General features: G+C 29.1%; 2 protein-coding genes across 6 annotated transcripts; one reads left to right on the top strand and one right to left on the bottom strand.

Moving 5' to 3' along the window:
- Positions 1-81: 81 nt before the first annotated feature.
- LOC135963649 (mitochondrial import inner membrane translocase subunit Tim10B) lies at positions 82-642 on the bottom strand. The gene is made up of 3 exons (XM_065515586.1): positions 529-642; positions 365-460; positions 82-297 (listed from the first exon to the last, which is right to left on the bottom strand). Exons 1-3 carry the CDS (start codon positions 547-549, stop codon positions 82-84), a joined length of 333 nt encoding a protein of 110 aa, XP_065371658.1. The 5' UTR covers positions 550-642.
- A 3,379-nt stretch (positions 643-4,021) lies between these two features.
- Positions 4,022-12,165, top strand: SelR (methionine sulfoxide reductase SelR). Of its 5 annotated transcripts, none has more exons than XM_065498839.1 (4): positions 4,022-4,234; positions 6,484-6,609; positions 7,407-7,571; positions 8,342-8,752. In XM_065498839.1, exons 2-4 carry the CDS (start codon positions 6,498-6,500, stop codon positions 8,602-8,604), a joined length of 540 nt encoding a protein of 179 aa, XP_065354911.1. In that variant the 5' UTR covers positions 4,022-4,234; positions 6,484-6,497; the 3' UTR covers positions 8,605-8,752. The 5 variants fall into 5 exon arrangements, with proteins under 5 accessions (XP_065354911.1, XP_065354907.1, XP_065354908.1 ...); XM_065498835.1 differs by lacking the exon at positions 4,022-4,234 and adding an exon at positions 4,744-5,180; XM_065498836.1 differs by lacking the exon at positions 4,022-4,234 and adding an exon at positions 4,748-5,180 and having other exon boundaries at positions 8,363-8,752.
- The last annotated feature ends 5,967 nt before the right edge of the window (positions 12,166-18,132 follow it).

An 18,132-nucleotide genomic window follows, 5' to 3' on the forward strand; every position in this document is an offset into this window, starting at 1 on the left:
AGGAAAAACACTTGGCAAAATAACAATATAGTATTTAATTAATAGTTACAACTAAGAAGATAATTAAGAAATAACAATAAACTATGCCGCTAAATTGGGAGTTGCTGATGAGGTCGAAAAGGCCGACGATGCAGCTTCAGTATTTGCACTATTTGTTGCTTCTTGAGTCTGCTGTTGTAGCTGTTCCATTTCTTGCATACGTTTAGTATTTATACTCGTTTGAACTTCCACATAAACTTTCATCATTGATTGATTAAATTGGGCAAATTTGTTAACACACCGATTGACACATATATTCTGGAATATATAATTAAATGGCTTTAGCTTTTATGTCCATTATTATGCGATTTTTTGTTAAAAATACCTCATGTTCTGCTAAATCACGTTCATTAAAATTGTCAACACATCGGGTAAAACATAATTCGGTCACTTTATTGTATAATGTTAGAAAATCTTTTAGCTGTTTTATCAAAGAAATAATAAAAAATATTAAAAGATTTTAAGACGGATAAATCTGTCGTTACTTACATTTCTTAAATTAGGATCCATTTCTTATATATTTATTGAATTTTATTTAAAAAATTAAAATAAATAAAATATTTAGTGGTTTTATCTAAAATGATTATATTTTGAAGTACTAAAAAACAGCTGTTTAGTACATTTTAAAAATATGGCCATATTTTACAACAAAGCAATTAACGAGGTCCGTGATGCCAATTTGGTATTAAAAAAACATATAACTTATAAAAACGTCAAAAATACAATTGACAGAGAAAAGGAACAATTGAAATATGGGGCATTTCATGTCAAGTGAACTTTCGAAATCGATGTCTTCCGATCGGGATGAATTTACACCAAGGTTAGTTCTATTGGATAGTAACTCAGACACAATTTTTCAACAAGATCGGTCGACAAATCTCTGAGTTAGAGGTGGTCAAAATTTGACATTTTGGCCAAGCAAGTGTTTTTTTCTTATCTTATTACTTAATATTCTTAGCAAAATGTGTCCCAATCTTTCGAAAAAAAATATATCAAAAAGAAAAAAAATTTTAATATTTTTATCCGAAATCAAAAACTTTTTTGACTTTTTTTAAAATAGGCCTTATTTTCGGAGGAGCAGTGCAGCTGATGCTGCTTTAGAGTGGTGAAGGTTTATCTGGGTCACCCTCACCATGCTCCATTTTTACAATAGTGACGTCGGCGTCCTCCTGGTCAGAATTCAGGAGGGCGTCCTCGTCCACCACCTCATCCATCCGTTCAAAGAATGTACCAACTAGTTCGGAGACTGAGTTGGTATCTTCAGTGTCGGCTGGATCAGTGGCGTCATTGCAATCCATGCCCTCTTCCGAGAGCATGGGCTTTACATCACCTGAGGATGTATCGCCTTTGTTGTCGCTACGGTAGACACGCAGGATGATCGTACCAAATCCATAGTAGACCTTCCCTTGTGCCTTCCTTAGCGGCCCCAAAGAGTCCTTATTCAGGACAACGATCGCTTTCCTTGAAGAGCCCTCAGCGTCCGTAACCTTAACAACTTTCCAGTCTTGAGTTGGAAGCTGTGGGTTACAGCACTGAAGGATCTCCAAGATCTCCTCCGGGCTAGATGGCTCAGCTGGTATTTTAGCTATGGATCTAGGCTTTCGGGGTATCTCACTCACAGATACCACCTCAAGCCTAGACCCCGGCCAAACCTCACCCAGTGATGCGACGGCAGTCTTTAGTAGCAACGCTGAGCGTTCATCTACACAAGACATAAGTTTTACGTGACCCTGGTACCAACCAGCGTCATCGCATTGTGGAGGAGTGCCTGGGTTCTCTTTGAGAACTTTCCAAAACACCCCTACCAGTTTTTGCTTCACCATATCCCAATTCAATTGAGATATGGATCCGTCATTCGCACTCCGGTCGATAACCGCCCTAACAAGACTGTCTTTGACAATCTCGCTAAAGGATTTAGCTAACGACCTTTGTGCCGCTTTGGGACGTTTAGGTCCCGGTTGCTGGCTCTTGGTCGCTGTATCCTCCTCTGAACGTTGCCGTTTAGGCCCCGCTGGTAATTCAGCAGAAGGAGGAGCGGTCTTGAGACCAGCAATATAGGCTTTCGCCCAGGAAAGCGAAGCTTGTTGCTCCTTAGTGAGGTCCTCGACTTTTTTCGAGCCAAGTGCCTCAACAAAGCGGTAAGCGGAACGCCTGATGGTAGCAGCCCTTCTAGCAGGGTTTTTATGCCTGGGGTTAGTTCCAGAGCCGGGATTGGCCAGGGGTGATGCGTCTTCAGGACAGGAGGATTCCTTCACAAGACCTGAGCGCACAGTTGGCATATGGGAAGCATCCGTGAGGGGCGACTTAGTCGCTTCCCCCTTAGAGGCACCCGAAACAGGGGGTTTAGCCGCCTTGACGACTTGGGCTTTCGCGGCTTTGGAGGTACTTGGAGAGAAGTCCAGAGGTACCTCGCCGCTTAGGTCACTACCACCTATTGCCTTGGATTTTTTACAATCAGCCAATCTGGGTATGCCAGATTGACCTCTTGCGACACCAGTAGCATGCAGACTAGTCTGGCCCGGTGTGATCACCTGACTAGCCTGAGTTGCAGTAGCATTCGACTCACCACAGCCCGAAACCATCGCTGTGGGAGTAGGGTCCCCGGAGATTATGAAGCCCCCGACCGGGTACATGGGGCATGCCTTATCCTCTTCCATGTGTCCTGATGGACAATTAATTGCATTTTATACCTGCTGCCAGGTGTTGAGATAACTGCCGCCCCATTGGAGAAACAGACGCAGACCACCAGCCGCCCAATATGGGAAACAGACGCTGGTGGATTTCGGACGGACATTAAAGAGTCCTTACGGACCAGCCGGACTATCCACCTTAACCACCCCTCTCAATGAGGGGAAAATGGTTCGATGGAAATAACATCTGATAGCCGCCCCAGAGGAGAACAGACGCTATCAGACAAAGGGAGGGTAGTTCTTAGTATCATGCTCAACGCGTGCCCTTCTGGAATGGGAGACCCTGCCAGAGACAGCCAACTCAAGTTAAACTGTCCCCTCCAGCATGGCCAACGCGAATCATCGCACTTAAGCCTCTACATCGCGTCAAGATGACTACCCATCGTAGAGGGGTAGTCAAAAAAGGGGGTAGAGGGGTAAAAAAAAAACAATTTCTTACCCCGATTTTTTTTACACAAAAAAAAAATTTTGTTATAAAATTTTTATGAAATATTTTGTTTTTTTAAATTTTAGCCCATTGTCGGTCCGTATTTCTATGACGTTAAAATGTCTTTCATTTGATATCCTTATTATAGGTCAAAAATGGGTTAAAAATCTTCACTTCTAAAGTGAAAATCTTAGCGGTCGTCAAAATCGAAGAAAGGCTACGCTGGAAATGAAAGCGAGCGAATTTTGTGATCTCGTTTATAGGAATCGAGTGGTAAATAAAACCATCAACATTTTTGTAAAGAATGGGATTTATATTTTTATTGAGTGTATGTCCTGACTCTCCCTCATTCTATGGAATTTAGAATTACAGATTTTTTTAAACATTTTGGAAGATAACAATATTTGTTCACTTAAGAAACTATTACAATAACAAATTTTCAGTTTTATGTTCACCACTTCCAAGTAAATAATATGGTATATACTAAAAAAAAAACTGTTGTTTAAGTTAAATTTTCTTCGGTTTGTTTTGTTCACGGGCATTTTATATCAAGGCGAATTCATATAAGATGGAACAATTCAAAGAGCTGATTATTTTGTTTAACTAATTTTGTGACTGTCAAAGCTTGTTTTTATAATTCACTATCCACTTATTCCATGCTTATTAACAAAAAATTTAGTTTTTACATAAACAACTTTACACAAATATCCACACTATTTTAAGTTTTAATATACATTTTTATAATTTTTCATATAAACCAATCAGATGTTTTCTGACATTTGCTAAGACTATTTGTTGTTTTTGTGCAACTGCCACTACCTTCATTAAGTTTGCCTTGTTTATTATATTTTACCTTAATTTCCCATTCATACACACACCTTATTATAAAAAACAGTTTTCTCTTACAAATTATTTTATTTTCGTACATTCAGTGCAAATGTGAAAAACTTTTAAAGGCTGAAAGAAAAACTGTGTGAAAATTATAAATTAATATATTGCCTTATTCGAAAATTCTCTATTATAAAGCAGCCGACAATTTAGGCGATTCATAAAATAAAATTAAACAATAATAAAGCAAGTGAGTTTAAATGAAAAATTTATTGGAAAATCTAATAAGAACAATGTATTATAATGAATGAAAAACGAAAAGTGTGCTTGTGCATCTGAAATCAAGGACGGCAATGATTGATACGCAATTTTTTCTCAATAGAAAATAGAAAATTAATGAGAAAATGTTTAAAAATAAACGTTTTAAAGATTTATGGATTTATAACTTGAGAATTGATTTGCATCGGAAGTGTGTGTGTGTTTTTATTTGACATTTTGCTTTCTCTTTTTTCGTAGCCGTTGCCGTGTTTTCGTGGTCCAAATGTTTGAATAGCAATAATAAGAATACATAAGTTGTAATGTAATTACATTTAGAATTTTGTCCAGTTTTGGAAAAGTTCCAACATTTGTATAAATTAGCTTAGGTTTGGGTGGTCAATTGTGACGAGTTATAGTGTTTAGTTAAGAGTTTGTAACCTGACTTTCTCCCTCCCTGAAATTGTTAATTTTGACACATTTTCTTACTATTTAATTGTTAAATGTCATTTACTTGTTTTTCTTATTACGTTTTAGTTTTCCCTGCACCATTAGTTGGGTTTGTTGTGTTTCACAATATTATAATATAGACAGTGTCTGCCACACAGATGATTGGATAATCATTATTACAAGACAGTGTAATTGAATATTAATTTGTGTGGTTTTATTTCGAAATCTCTGTCGAAGCTGTTTTCCGTATTTGCTATTGAATAGTACCTATAGTCTGTATTCAAATTAGTTTTCATTTGAATTAAAAATGCTTTCACTTTTCGGCTATACACTACAGCGTAGTGTAGTCATAAATTCAATTTCATTTCCTGTTGGAAAAATCTTTAAATTTGTTCTAGACTCCCCCATCTCCTCTAAACCTAGCCATTTGGTCAGAGCTGCTATTTTGGTTGACCCAATAATTTCAAAACAATATCGATATTTTTCGTCAGGTAAGTTTTCCATTATTACAACAATGTTATTTATTGTATGGGCTGATTTTTGTTTGTGCTTTTAATTGGCCCCAAAAACTATTTATAGTTTTTGTTTGGTATCTATTTTTATTAGTTTTGTTTATATTTTTTAATTGTTATTGCTCCACCCACTTAGTTTGTATACCTACCTTTTAGTATTTAAGTTTATATTGTGCATTTTATTTTACTTACACGATTACAGGGTGCGTTATTGAAAAACTATTTTAATTATAAAGTTTCTAAGGAAATAGATAGATATACCTACCAAAATATTGCAAAACAGGGGGTTATTGTGTAATTCAATTCAAAGGAAAACATTTCAAAGTACTATGTTTAAACACCCCTGAATTGAAACATATTTAAACCATAAAGTTATTATAAAAATACAAAAACTAAAGAAACTAAACTTTAAACTAAGAATTATTTCTTAAAACAAATATAAAAATCGTTTTGTTTATAATTCAAACACATTCTCATTAAACAATTTATTTTTCAATTTCATGCCTTTAAATTCTGCTATATTAAAGTATTTCCTTTGCATTCATTTAGTATTAATTGATAAAATGCCAATTTGTATACATTAAATGAAAAAAAAAAATTAAATTAAAAACTGTTAACGAATTTGTTGTTATCTATAAATTGGGGTCACACTTCGTTGCTTTTCGCATACCGTGCGAACGCAATTGATTTTTGTTTTTCTCTTTTTTATTTTGGAAATTTTCAAAAGGCAATTGACTCTTGCTGATATTAAATTGAAAAAGATTTATATCGTTAATTAATTGTTTTATTTTAGTAAACGAAAACTTTATGATTTATTGTTAAAACAATAATGAAGTAATTTTTCTTACTGTGTACTGTGGAAAACATGCCGCCTGTTCATGCATTCATCTGTATGTATGATAGAAAAATAGTTCATATTTTTTGAAAACTCATTTTGGTGTTATAATTTTTTTCTTTACGCCATTTAGGCTTATCTTGGCGTCTACATTTCAGATTAAATACATAAATTAATATAATCTTTTGAAGGTGGCCATGAAGTAGCAGCTTTAATACTAAAATACAATATAATATGATTAACTGAACTTTTTTGTTTTGCTCTTTTCTTTTTATTTTTATTATTATTATACATTTTGCACAAAGTATGTATGTAATTTAATAGTTTATTTTTCTTTGAAACTGTTTACGTTTATACATATATGTATATATAGGTATTTATTTATATTTCTATTCACTGTTTGGAATTTAATTTTGTACAATTGTGTGTTAATTGTGTATTTTGTAGATTCTCACAATAATATGGAAAATAAAACGGAAAAAATGTCTGTTGACAAGGAGGAACTTAGAAAACGTTTAACACCTTTACAATATCAAGTTACACAAGAAGCTGCAACCGAACGACCTTTTACAGGTGAGTACGAATTTTGTATAAATTAATTAAATATAAAAAAAGCTTATTCAAAATCAAATTCCATACAAAATTTGTTTTAAAAACCTTTAATAAAAGACAAATTTGATTATGAATAAGGTGGTAAAAGTGTAATTTTATGTTTGTAAAAAATAGTGAATATTAATTAATTACGAAATTTGTATTTTTAATAGAAATTTGTATTGATATATTTTTTTTGTGAAACATTGTGATTTTTGTTTGAATCTTCGCCATTTATGGAACTGTTACTTGTTTCACCTAAGGAGTTTCTGTTAAAAACAGAAATAGTTTCTGTTAAAAACAGAAATAGTTTCTGTTAAAAACAGAAATAGTTTCTGTTAAAAACAGAAATAACAAAATATTTCTTTCCGATTGCAATTTCCACGTTTCTCAATTGCGATCCCTTAATAGCATTATAGATAGCGCAGTCGATATAGCCATGCCCTTCGGAATGTTGAAATCAACTTTCCGAAGCCCCAACATGATTGATACATCAATATGTCTTGTATAGTCATGGTTCGGTTGCTATTAAAAATTGAGAAAATCGACTCACAAATGGCTTTTTCACTTTTTTTTCACTAACATTTTTTTAACAAATTTTTTAAAACAAAATTTTATATTCACCATTCTGAAAATTGTTTAAATATTGTATTGTGACAACACAGTAAATCAGAGTACTATTATTTGATGGGTGATTATTTGGCTTTATAATTTCAATATTGAAAAAATTATGAAACCTTTTCCGTATTCTATATAATTTCATTTCCTATTTTTTTCAGGCTGTTACAACAAACACTATGAAAAGGGTGTTTACCAATGTATAGTATGTCATCAGGATTTATTTAGTTCGGATACAAAATACGATGCTGGTTGTGGTTGGCCTGCTTTCAATGATGTCTTAGATAAGGGCAAAGTTACTTTACATCGTGACGCTAGTATACCAGGTATGTATGGGCCATATATTTCCCTTCACAAACAAGTTTGTATATACCATACGTATAGTATTCTTAATTTTTTTTTATATTTTTCAAAAGGTTTTGAAAATTTTCAGTTTTATTACTGCTTTTTTTTAAATTTTATTTTATTCAATTCAATTTTGTTTTGCCATTACATTAATCTATTTAAATTTTTTAATGTAAAAAGAAAAAAAAAATAATTTGCAAAATGTTTTCCTAGTTCTAAAGTGTAATAATTACTTATGTTTATGTCTATAAAATATTTTTTGTTGTAATTTATTTAGTAGTTTTCTGTTGAATGTTTGAAAAGAAAAAATATGATCAACTACATACTAAAATTGACTGTTTAAATTATAAATATGTATGATAAATGTAAATGTTTTTTTTTACATTTTTTTGTCAACAACTAATTTAGAGAGACTGTGCATTGTTTTAAAACTGTTACTGTTCCTGTTCTTGTTTGTTTTCATACTTAGTAAAAAAATAAAATAAATCCTTTCCAACTAGTATGTTTGAGTGTTGTGTTACTAACATTAATTGTTAAATATTTTTGAAATAATCTTACTACAAATCTAATACTGAACATTTTTTCTTCTTTTACTTTCCAATTTTTTTTGTATAACATTTTAATTTTGTTTTTTGTTTAACAAAAAAAAATATGACAATTTTTGGTTTGTTTGATAATTTTTTCATTATTTGTTTTCTTAAAAAAAAAATATATAAAATTTTATGTTTTCGCTGAATATTGATATAAACAGTAGTCATTTCAAAAATGCTAGGCATGGTACGCACCGAAGTGCGTTGTTCCAAATGCAGTGCTCATATGGGTCATGTATTTGATGATGGTCCGCCACCGAAATATCTACGCTATTGCATCAATTCTGCCTCAATTGACTTTGTATCGCAACCGCAAAACCAACCAATGCCCACAAAGTCAACCACCAATCAGGCTGGATCGACCTCACAAACAAAACCAAACGCCTCCTCCTCTACTAGTACAATTCAACAAAATAAAAAATAAGTCTATTCAATTTTTAATTTACTACTTACTCTACGTTTATAAACCATATTGTATAATTATAATTATTATATTATAACTTATATATTGTAGTTTGAACAGATATTTTGAAAATAATTAAATAATTATGCAATAAAAGTTTCCATTTTAATGCTTATTTCTCTTGTAAACATCAATATTTACGCATATTCCTTTACTCATTTCAATAATTTTTTGGTTTTTGTGTCTCATCCTCGTAATAGAAAAAAACCATCACATTCCATGTTTGTTGTGCATAGAAAGAATTACTTCATTTATATCCATCATTATTAAAACGCTTTATTTTGGTGGTGTCATGCTCAGCATTCAGTTACATTCACAGTTAAATGAGTTTAGTATTTTTGTTTTTTTTTTTATTTAAATTAAAAAAAGTTATAGTAAATAGAGACATATCAAAGTATATTAAAGTTTATTTTTTTTTTCTAAATTCATGTTAGTTGTTGTTTATTTTTTGTCAATTATAATTTGCATTTTATTTAAAATTAGCTTAAAGCTCGTTTTTGTTTGATTAATATATTGTTTTTAATGAAATTTAACATTAATATTTAAAGATTTTAAAGAATACTGTTTTTTAAAAGTGACACATTAACAAAAGTTTTAAATTTTAATTCATTATAAGAAAAATTTTGAACAAGGCATCGATCCAAACCCGTACCAAATTTGTTAAAACTTGGTATACAGGTTCTTTAAAATTTAAGGTGCCTAAAATTTTTAATTCGCTTTGGTTTGTCTTTTATTGAGGTTCAAAACTAAAATTGTATATAAGAATGGTGTAAAATCGCTCAATTTCAATTTGTAAAAAAAGTAAATTTTTTTATGTTATTTTCTATAGAAAGTTTTTTCTATAGAAAATGAAGAATATATATAATTTTTTGGCGACCCCACAAATTATATATATTTTGGATCCTTATAGATAGCGGAGTCGATATAGCTCCATGTCCTGCTGTATGTTGAAATCAACTTTCCGTATCCCCCAATTAACTCACAAACATGATTGATACATCAATATATCCGCTATAGACCCGGTTCGGTTGCTATTTAAAATCGAGAAAATCGGCCCACAAATGGCTGATATATAAGGAAAATCCAGGACAATTTCGTTTTTTCCTATTTCTGATCCATATCTGGATTACTAAATAATTAATATAGACAATTTGGATATCTAATGATAGATATTTGAAAGTCGTATACAAGGTCATAGTAAGTGGATATATAATGGGAAAAATATTTTTAAACCAAAAAAAAAAAATTTCACCAAAAAATTTGTTGGTCCTAATATTTTGTTCGCTAATAAATTTAAAAAAAAATTATAAAAAATTTTTTAAAAAAATTAAAATTTTTGTTTGCCTAAAAATATTTAAAATATTTATTTTAAATTATAATTTGTAGAAGGGTATATAAGATTCTGTACAGCCGAATATAGCTCTCTTAATTGAAAAAAGTACTAAATTGATTGCTTCTTACAATGTTAAGCAAGCCATTTGAATTCTTATTATAATTATAAAATTTCTTTAAAATCTTTAAATATTTTAATTTTTCGAATTCTGGTTTCTTCTTGTTTAACTTTTCCATAAACCTTGTATTATTAACAAATTATTTCCTAATTAAATTTAAAAAAAAACAACCTGTCTATACATATAAATATATTTTTTAGTTATTTAGAATATTAGTATATAAAACAAAGAAATGATAAATGACAATATAAATAATGAATTATTCTTTTTTTTTGTATATTTTCTATTTCTTTTTTCTTGCTTTTTATATAAATGTGCCTGTTTTTTGGGGGTTTAACACAAAAACAACATCAAAAATAAAAAAAAATAAACATACATAAACAAAAACATCTCTATCTGCAACAAAAAAATTAAAACAAAAATAATTTTAATGAAAAATATTAAAAAAAAAAATTAATACGTCATTTGCATACTTCATATTTTTGGCTTTAAATAAAACTAATTTAAAAAACGGCTTTATAAAACGCTTAAATTAAAAACGTACATGTAAAAAACAATAATACTTCAAATTATTATTAAAACTTATATAAAAAATTGTTCATAATAATAATGTTGATCAATCATTATTATAATCATTTTCATTGTGTAACAAAATCAATCATTTTGTAATTTCATTTAAATTTTCCACATTTCTCTATTTCATTTTTACATTCTTTCTTTATGGCTGCTTTTATTATTTTATTGTTTCATAATGTATTTTCACTTGTTTTCACTTTTTGACTTATGGAACTTTCTTCTTCGATTTGCTCAATATTCCTAAATTTTAATTTTAATTTCTTTTTTTTCTACATTTTTTATTTGTGTTTAAATGTTTTATGTCTCATGCTCTCTATTTCAAACATTTTGTTTTCGTCCTTATTTTTCCTCTCCTCTACTATGCCTATTTTTATGTTCCTTTTTCTTTTTTCTTAATCTGTTTGTTAACTTATTTTTATTATTTAATTCCTTTAATCATTTTGCAATTTGTTCTTTTTTTTTAAATAATTTAAACAAAACTACATTACTTAAAATATTAACAATAATAATAATAATTTTGAAAAATAACTTTGTTTATATATCATGCCTAAAAAAACGACAACAAACTATTGTCTTAAAAAATCTCTTAAAAAAAAACAAAACACTTGTGCAAAACAATTTTGTATTAAAAAAAAATTATTCAATTTTAAAACTCTATCTGCAAAACCTAAAACCCAAAAAAAAAAAAATGCAAAATTATTAACTAAAAGGGGGTAATATTTTACTACTAATTAAACATCCAGAACGCATACGCACAGAGGTACGCTGCGCCAGATGTAATGCCCACATGGGTCATGTATTCGAAGATGGTCCCAAACCGACACGCAAACGTTATTGTATTAATTCGGCTGCCATTGAATTTATCTCAGCGGAGCAGTTGAACAAAGGTGTGGTCACAACGGCTAATGTTAATACAGCAACTCCAATTGCTCAACAATAACAGAGAGCTTAATTAATTCTTGTTGTTTTTTTGATTTTCAAAATAAAACTTATACAAAACCAATAAAATATGTAATACTCAAATATGTACGCAATCTGCAAGTACATATTTGTGTCCCTGAGGCCAATTATATTTATATAAAACAATTTTTTTGTAATTTGTTTTATAATACCATAGATAAAATGCTTGAATAATGTCAATTTAAATTCTTAGCAATAACAATAAAAATTAAAATTATTATTTAAAATATTCATTGTTATACTAAAAAAAGTAAATTTATGTAATATGTAATAATAACATTATTTGAATTTATGTTTTTAATTGTTCTTAAATAATTTCAGTGTAAATAGCAAATAATAATAATAAAAAAAGAAGGCAAATAAAACAGAACCCTTAAATTGTATTGTTATTATCTGTCACATACACTTTCTTTCCTTTTTTTCATAATTTGTTTAATAAATTCTTATTTAAAATATTTCCAAATGTATGTTTATATATTTAATACCCAAAATAAAATTGTATTTTTATAAATTTAAACTTTTATCTAAATAAAAAGTGTTGTTTTATTGTTTATACAACAAAGTAGTAAGTAATCGAACTTAAAATATCCTTAAAATTTTAGTTTAGAAATTATGACATCCATCTGCAAACACTGTAATTAAATGCAACACCCGTAAATATTTCTTATTTCATAAATTACGCTCATTCTCTTTAAAACTTGAATATACGCCTTCAAATTATATTTAATTCATTAATTTTCTTAGTTATATCGATTTGTTCCATGTTTATTAACGAATATTCAAAAAACTCACCATTTAACGGCTTTTCATAAAAATACAACTCTGACTCAGGGGATACCATAAAATACAACCGTACCCACAACATACTACTTTTTGCAACCATGCAGGTTTTTTGCGCCCATATTAAAGTTAGTTAAACTTCATGTAATCCGGTTCGTGTAAAAGTTTTCGTATGCTCAATTAAATTAACAAATTACGTTAATAAAAGTGTTGGCGGAAAATAAAAAGTGTACTAATAAGTTAATTAGCCATTAGGTTAATGAAATATTACAAAGTTTTCTTGAATTGCTTATGATTTCATATAAAAAAGCGTGTTTAAAGTTTTGGCCTAAAGCTGTCTCAGTTGCTGTTGGCTCTACAGTTTCTGTAGTTTATTTTTACATGTATGTTGTTGTTGTTGCTGTCAGTTGTTAGTTAATTTCGTGTAAAGTTAATGAATTTATATCGTTTGAATTAAATAATAGTGTGTACGGTGTTTGTATTACATGATTAGTTAAAATTATATTTAAAGTTCAATTGTTGGCAAAGAAAAAGAATCCTTCAACACCATTCATTATAAAAGTGTGTTGTTTGTATGCATTCATTCATTGTGTTTGTAAGCTGTTGTTGTTTTTTTTTGTTGTATGTTTAAAGTTATTTGGATGATTGCCTTTTCGATAATGATATTTTAGCGGTAACGGTATTTTTTGTATTTTTTCTGTAACCGTAGCGGTAACGATAATTTCGGTATAACTTAAAAAATTATTAATAAAAAGGTTATTCGTATGTATGTGCAGGCTTGCGGGATGATGGTACAATTTTCATTGTGTTACTTTTTATGTAATTTTTACAGTTACATATTGTTACGTTTTACAAACGGTGGTTTATTTCCTTTAAATACCTAAACCGTATTCTTTAATAGCAAATAAAAACGATCAGTAGTCTAAAAAAACAGTTTAAATAAAAGTATATTTATACAAGTACATGCAAGTGATCAGCTGTTAATTTTTTTCTCCTTTATAAATACTTGTGAGATTGTCAAATTTGTTTACTTTTTTGTTTTTCTTTCTGTTTGTTTACATTTTTTGTATATCAAAATATTAATAAAAAAAATTAATTTTGAAAATTTTTAATATTAAAAATATAAAATAACAATTTGTGTTTTTGATCATTGTGCAAAAAAGATGTACAAGTGGCAGTGGTGACTTATTCTATGTGCGAAAAGACCCGATTAAAAGGCAACGTGAGTGAAATTTGTGGCAAAAATTGTCAACTGTTTTTGACAATCTCACAATGTTTTACACAAACAAAACCAATGTTATTTTTATACCCTCCACCACCATAAGTGGTGAATGAGGGTATATATAAGTTTGTCATTCCGTGTGTAACATTGAGAAATATTCATCTGAGACCCATCTGAGTATATATATTATTGATCCTTATGAAATTCTAAGTCGATTGAGCCATGTCCGTCTGTCTGTCCGTCTGTCCGTCTGTGTAAAATACGCAAACAAACTTAGTAGAGTTGCAAGAAAAATGTTTATTATTGTCCTAAGCAGTTTGGTATTGAAAATCAGCGAAATCGGTACAGTGGAACCAAAGTTATGAATGAAAATGTGGGACAACCTCAAAAAAAAATAGATAATTTTCACATATTTTTGGACATTTTTTGTAAATATATTGCAGCTAATATCATAAAATTTTGCACTCGTTACTTTTATGATAAAAGGAGTAACTCTGGCTAAAATTATAAGAATCGGTCCAAGATTTCTCCTAGGCCCCATACAAATTTCTTCCCGAAATATGGTTATATGGTCTATAAATGCCTACAGAATAGGAATATCCACATGAAATTCAGCGTAAATAAGTTTCGTGGTAAAAGAAATTACATTACAAAATTTTTCGTGGATCGGCCCATATTTAACCATAGCCCCCATATAAAGTACACTTCCGAAAATCACTTAAATAAGAATAAATGTCTTATAAATATCGCTATCAAGTTGAAGTTCGACATGAATAATCCCCATATATACCAAAATCGCTGTACCTAATTCTATGAAAATCGGCCGATAATTGGTTATAGCTCCCATATAAGGGCCACTTCCGAAAAACACAATAACCTACATAAATATCTAAAAAATATCAATATCAAAACAAAATTTCACACACATCCATAGTTTATATTTAGAAATCATACTACTGGATTTTGTGAATATCGGTCCATATTTGACCATAGCTCCCATATAAGGTCCACTTCCAAAAATCAGTTAAGTACTCATAAATCTCTTATAAATACATTTATCATGCTAAAATTCGACAAAAATTATACTCATATATATAGATATCACTGTACCAAATTTTATGCAGATTGGCCGATAATTGGTTATAGCTCCCCTATAAGGCCCATTTCCGAAAAAAGATATTAACCTTAAAAAGTATTAAAAAACATATCGATATCAAAATTAAATTACGCACAGATCCAGTAATTTGAATCCAGTAATCATACTTCTGGATTTTGTGAATATCGGTCCATATTTAACCATAGCTCCCATATAAGGTCCACTCCCGAAAATCACTAATATCCTCATAAATTTCTTACAAATATAGTTATCAGGTTGAAATTCAAAACAAATTTATTCAATATATACAAAAATCGATGTACCAAATTTTATGATGATAGGGCCATAATTGGTCATAACCTCCATATAAGAACTACTTCAGGAAAACACATTACCCTGCACAAATATCCATAAAAATCTACACTCAACCAAAATTTTACACCGATGAGTAATTTGTATCCAAGAATCGTACTACAAGATTTTTTAAATATTGGTGCATAATTCGGCATAGCTCCCACATAAGATCCATTCTTGTTAATAGCGTTGTTTATATGAAATTCTACAAAAATAGCCCTTACACACTTAGGACCATAATAGGTCATAGCATCCATATATTAAACCAAAATAGTACACAGATCAGTAATTTGTATTCAAAAATCATAATACTGAATTTTGTGAATATTGGTCCATAATTGGCCACAGCTCTCATATAAATACATAAAAATCATGTAAAAATATTTTATGACAATCGAATCATAATAGGTCATAGCTCCCGAATAAGTTCCACAACCAAATATTTTGAAATTTGTCTAAATATATTTGTATACCCTTTTTATACCCTTCACCTTCGTGAGAAGGGTATATATAAGTTTGTCATTCCGTTTGTAATTTCTACATTTTTCATTTCCGACCCTATAAAGTATATATATTCTGGATCCTTATAGATAGCGGAGTCGATTAAGCCATGTCCGTCTGTCTGTCTGTCTGTCTGTCTGTCTGTCTGTCTGTCCGTCTGTCTGTCTGTCTGTCTGTTGAAATCAGTTTTCTGAAGACCCCAGATATCTTCGGGATCCAAATCTTCAATAATTCTGTCAGACATGCTTTCGAGAATTTTGCTATTTAAAATCAGCAAAATCGGTCCACAAATGGCTGAGATATGAGGAAAAAACCAAGACAACCTCTATTTTTGACCTATTTTTTACCTATATCTGGATTACTAAGACATTAATAGACAATATGGATATCTAATGATAGATATTTCAAAGACATTTGCAACGACGTATATAAGACCATAGTAAGTTGGACCTACAATGGGTCAAAATCGGGAAACAAATTTTGAACCCGAATTTTTTTTAAAAAAAAAAAAATTTTAAAAACAAAAAAAAATTTAAAAAATTTAAAAAAAAAAAATTTTTAAATTTAAAAAAAAAATTTTTTTAAAATTTAAAAAAAATTTTTTTTAAAATTTAAAAAAAAAAATTTTTTTAAATTTAAAAAAAAAAATTTAAAATAACAATCGAAAAAATTTTTTTTCCAAAAAATTCAAAAAACAACTGGAAAAAAAATTTAATTTTGTTTACCTAAAAATATTTAAAATTTTCAAGTATAATTTGGTGAAGGGTATATAAGATTCGGCACAGCCGAATATAGCACTCTTACTTGTTTATACTCTGTTTCTTCACTTGAGGTTAAAAGGGAAAAATGTTGAGGTCCAGACTTAAACTCGACAACACTTCCCCTTTGCGCATGTGAAATTTCATTAAAATCGGACTAAGGGTTTAGAAGTAACAGATTTGTTTCCCTCTTTTTTTTCTCATACCACTGTGCGCCACTTTGACACTCAGATATTGTAGATCGTTTAACCCAGTTCCAACAAAGTGTTTACGGTTACCTATGTAAGAAAATAATAATTTACACGAAGATTTAGAAAAATTAAATTTAGACGACAATTTCTCAATTAAAAGACAATAATTAACTGTGTCAAACGTTCTAATAGGAATTTCAGTTATAAATTGCTGAATTAGATACAATTTTTTGTACATTTGATATAAAATACCTTCTGCGTAAACTAGTCTTTCTAACAATTGTTATATTATTCAGCTTTTATACCATCATATTTAGGTGGAGGGTATTTAAGATTCGGCACGGCCGAATATAGTACTCCTACTTGTTTTATTGTTGATTTGTTGTAGAGTTGCATGTACTTGTATAAATATACTTTGCTTTAAATAGTCACTGTATTTTTAAGCAATTACACACACTTACATACATATATTTGACTCAATCAAGATTCACTCAAAATAAACTAAGCGGTTGCTGCTTGTGCAGTTTTTATATATAACGACGTTTCAAGAATTATCTAACGGAAAAACTCGAATATTCTATTTCCACAATGATTAACTAGAGCTTTTAAAATGAGAACATTAATAATAACTATTAATCAAATACAAATGAATGTTCTTTCTTTCTGTCATACTTCGCAATTGCATTTAAAAGTTAAAAAAAGCTAGAAATGTGATGCAATGATGAATGTATCTTGACAACAGCCATATTACGTTATTCTAATAAAGTTCTTGAAGTTTAATAAAATTCAGTGTCGTTCGAGAAAAGCTCAAAACTCCATTGAAATAAATACTTTTATGGAAAACTATAAAATGAACATAAAAACTAAGAAATAAATACAATAAATTACCAAAAATCTATAAATAAGTTCTAAATCATAAATAAAAAAGTATAAATACAAAAAAAAATAAAAATAATTATAAAAAATTACAAATAAAAAATTTTAAAGAATAAATTCACGAATTCGGCTACGCCGATTTTTTATATCTTCCACAAATTTTCGAACATAGTTTTTTAAAGAAATTATAATAACAAAATGATAATAATAATTGGTCTGTTCAATAACAAAAAACTATTACGAATTATTACAAATTTTCACACAAAAATTTTATATTTATATTGAAAAACTGGAAAATTTGTAAACAATTTGTGATATTTCGTAATAGTTTTTTGTTATTGAACAGACCAAATATTTGTTTGTAAATTTTATTTCATCTACAATAATTTATTTCTTATTATTTTGTTATTATAATTAAAATATATACATATGTATGTACAAAAAAAAAAAGTACAATATTATTTATAATTGCTTAAATTTTCATATATTTTTAATAAGAAAACCCAAGAAATGGATTCTTTTTTAAAATTTTTCATTTCTTTAAAAAATAAACTTTCATTATTCATTTTTCACATTATTAACATATCTTTATAATATATTAAAAAATAATGTATTGTGAAGGATATAAAAAGAATATGAAAGCAGAGCAAAATTTCAAAATTGAAAGTGTAGTGTAAAGTTTATTTTATAAAAATAATAAAAAATTAAATTTAAATAGAAAAAT

The sequence above is a fragment of the Calliphora vicina genome, chromosome 1 (genome assembly GCF_958450345.1).
Source record: "Calliphora vicina chromosome 1, idCalVici1.1, whole genome shotgun sequence".
NCBI classification, from domain to species: domain Eukaryota; kingdom Metazoa; phylum Arthropoda; class Insecta; order Diptera; family Calliphoridae; genus Calliphora; species Calliphora vicina.

Excerpts from the sequence above, each read along its gene's own strand:
- LOC135963649 (XM_065515586.1), bottom strand. The coding sequence starts at position 549 with ATGGATCCTAATTTAAGAAAT. Across the intron at positions 461-528 it reads TGGATCCTAATTTAAGAAAT|CTAAAAGATTTTCTAACATT; the intron begins GTAAGTAACGAC and ends TTGATAAAACAG. Across the intron at positions 298-364 it reads GTGATTTAGCAGAACATGAG|AATATATGTGTCAATCGGTG; the intron begins GTATTTTTAACA and ends TATATATTCCAG.
- SelR (XM_065498835.1), top strand. The coding sequence starts at position 4,997 with ATGCTTTCACTTTTCGGCTATACACTACAGCGTAGTGTAGTCATAAAT. Across the intron at positions 6,610-7,406 it reads AACCGAACGACCTTTTACAG|GCTGTTACAACAAACACTAT; the intron begins GTGAGTACGAAT and ends TATTTTTTTCAG. Across the intron at positions 7,572-8,341 it reads TCGTGACGCTAGTATACCAG|TAGTCATTTCAAAAATGCTA; the intron begins GTATGTATGGGC and ends TGATATAAACAG.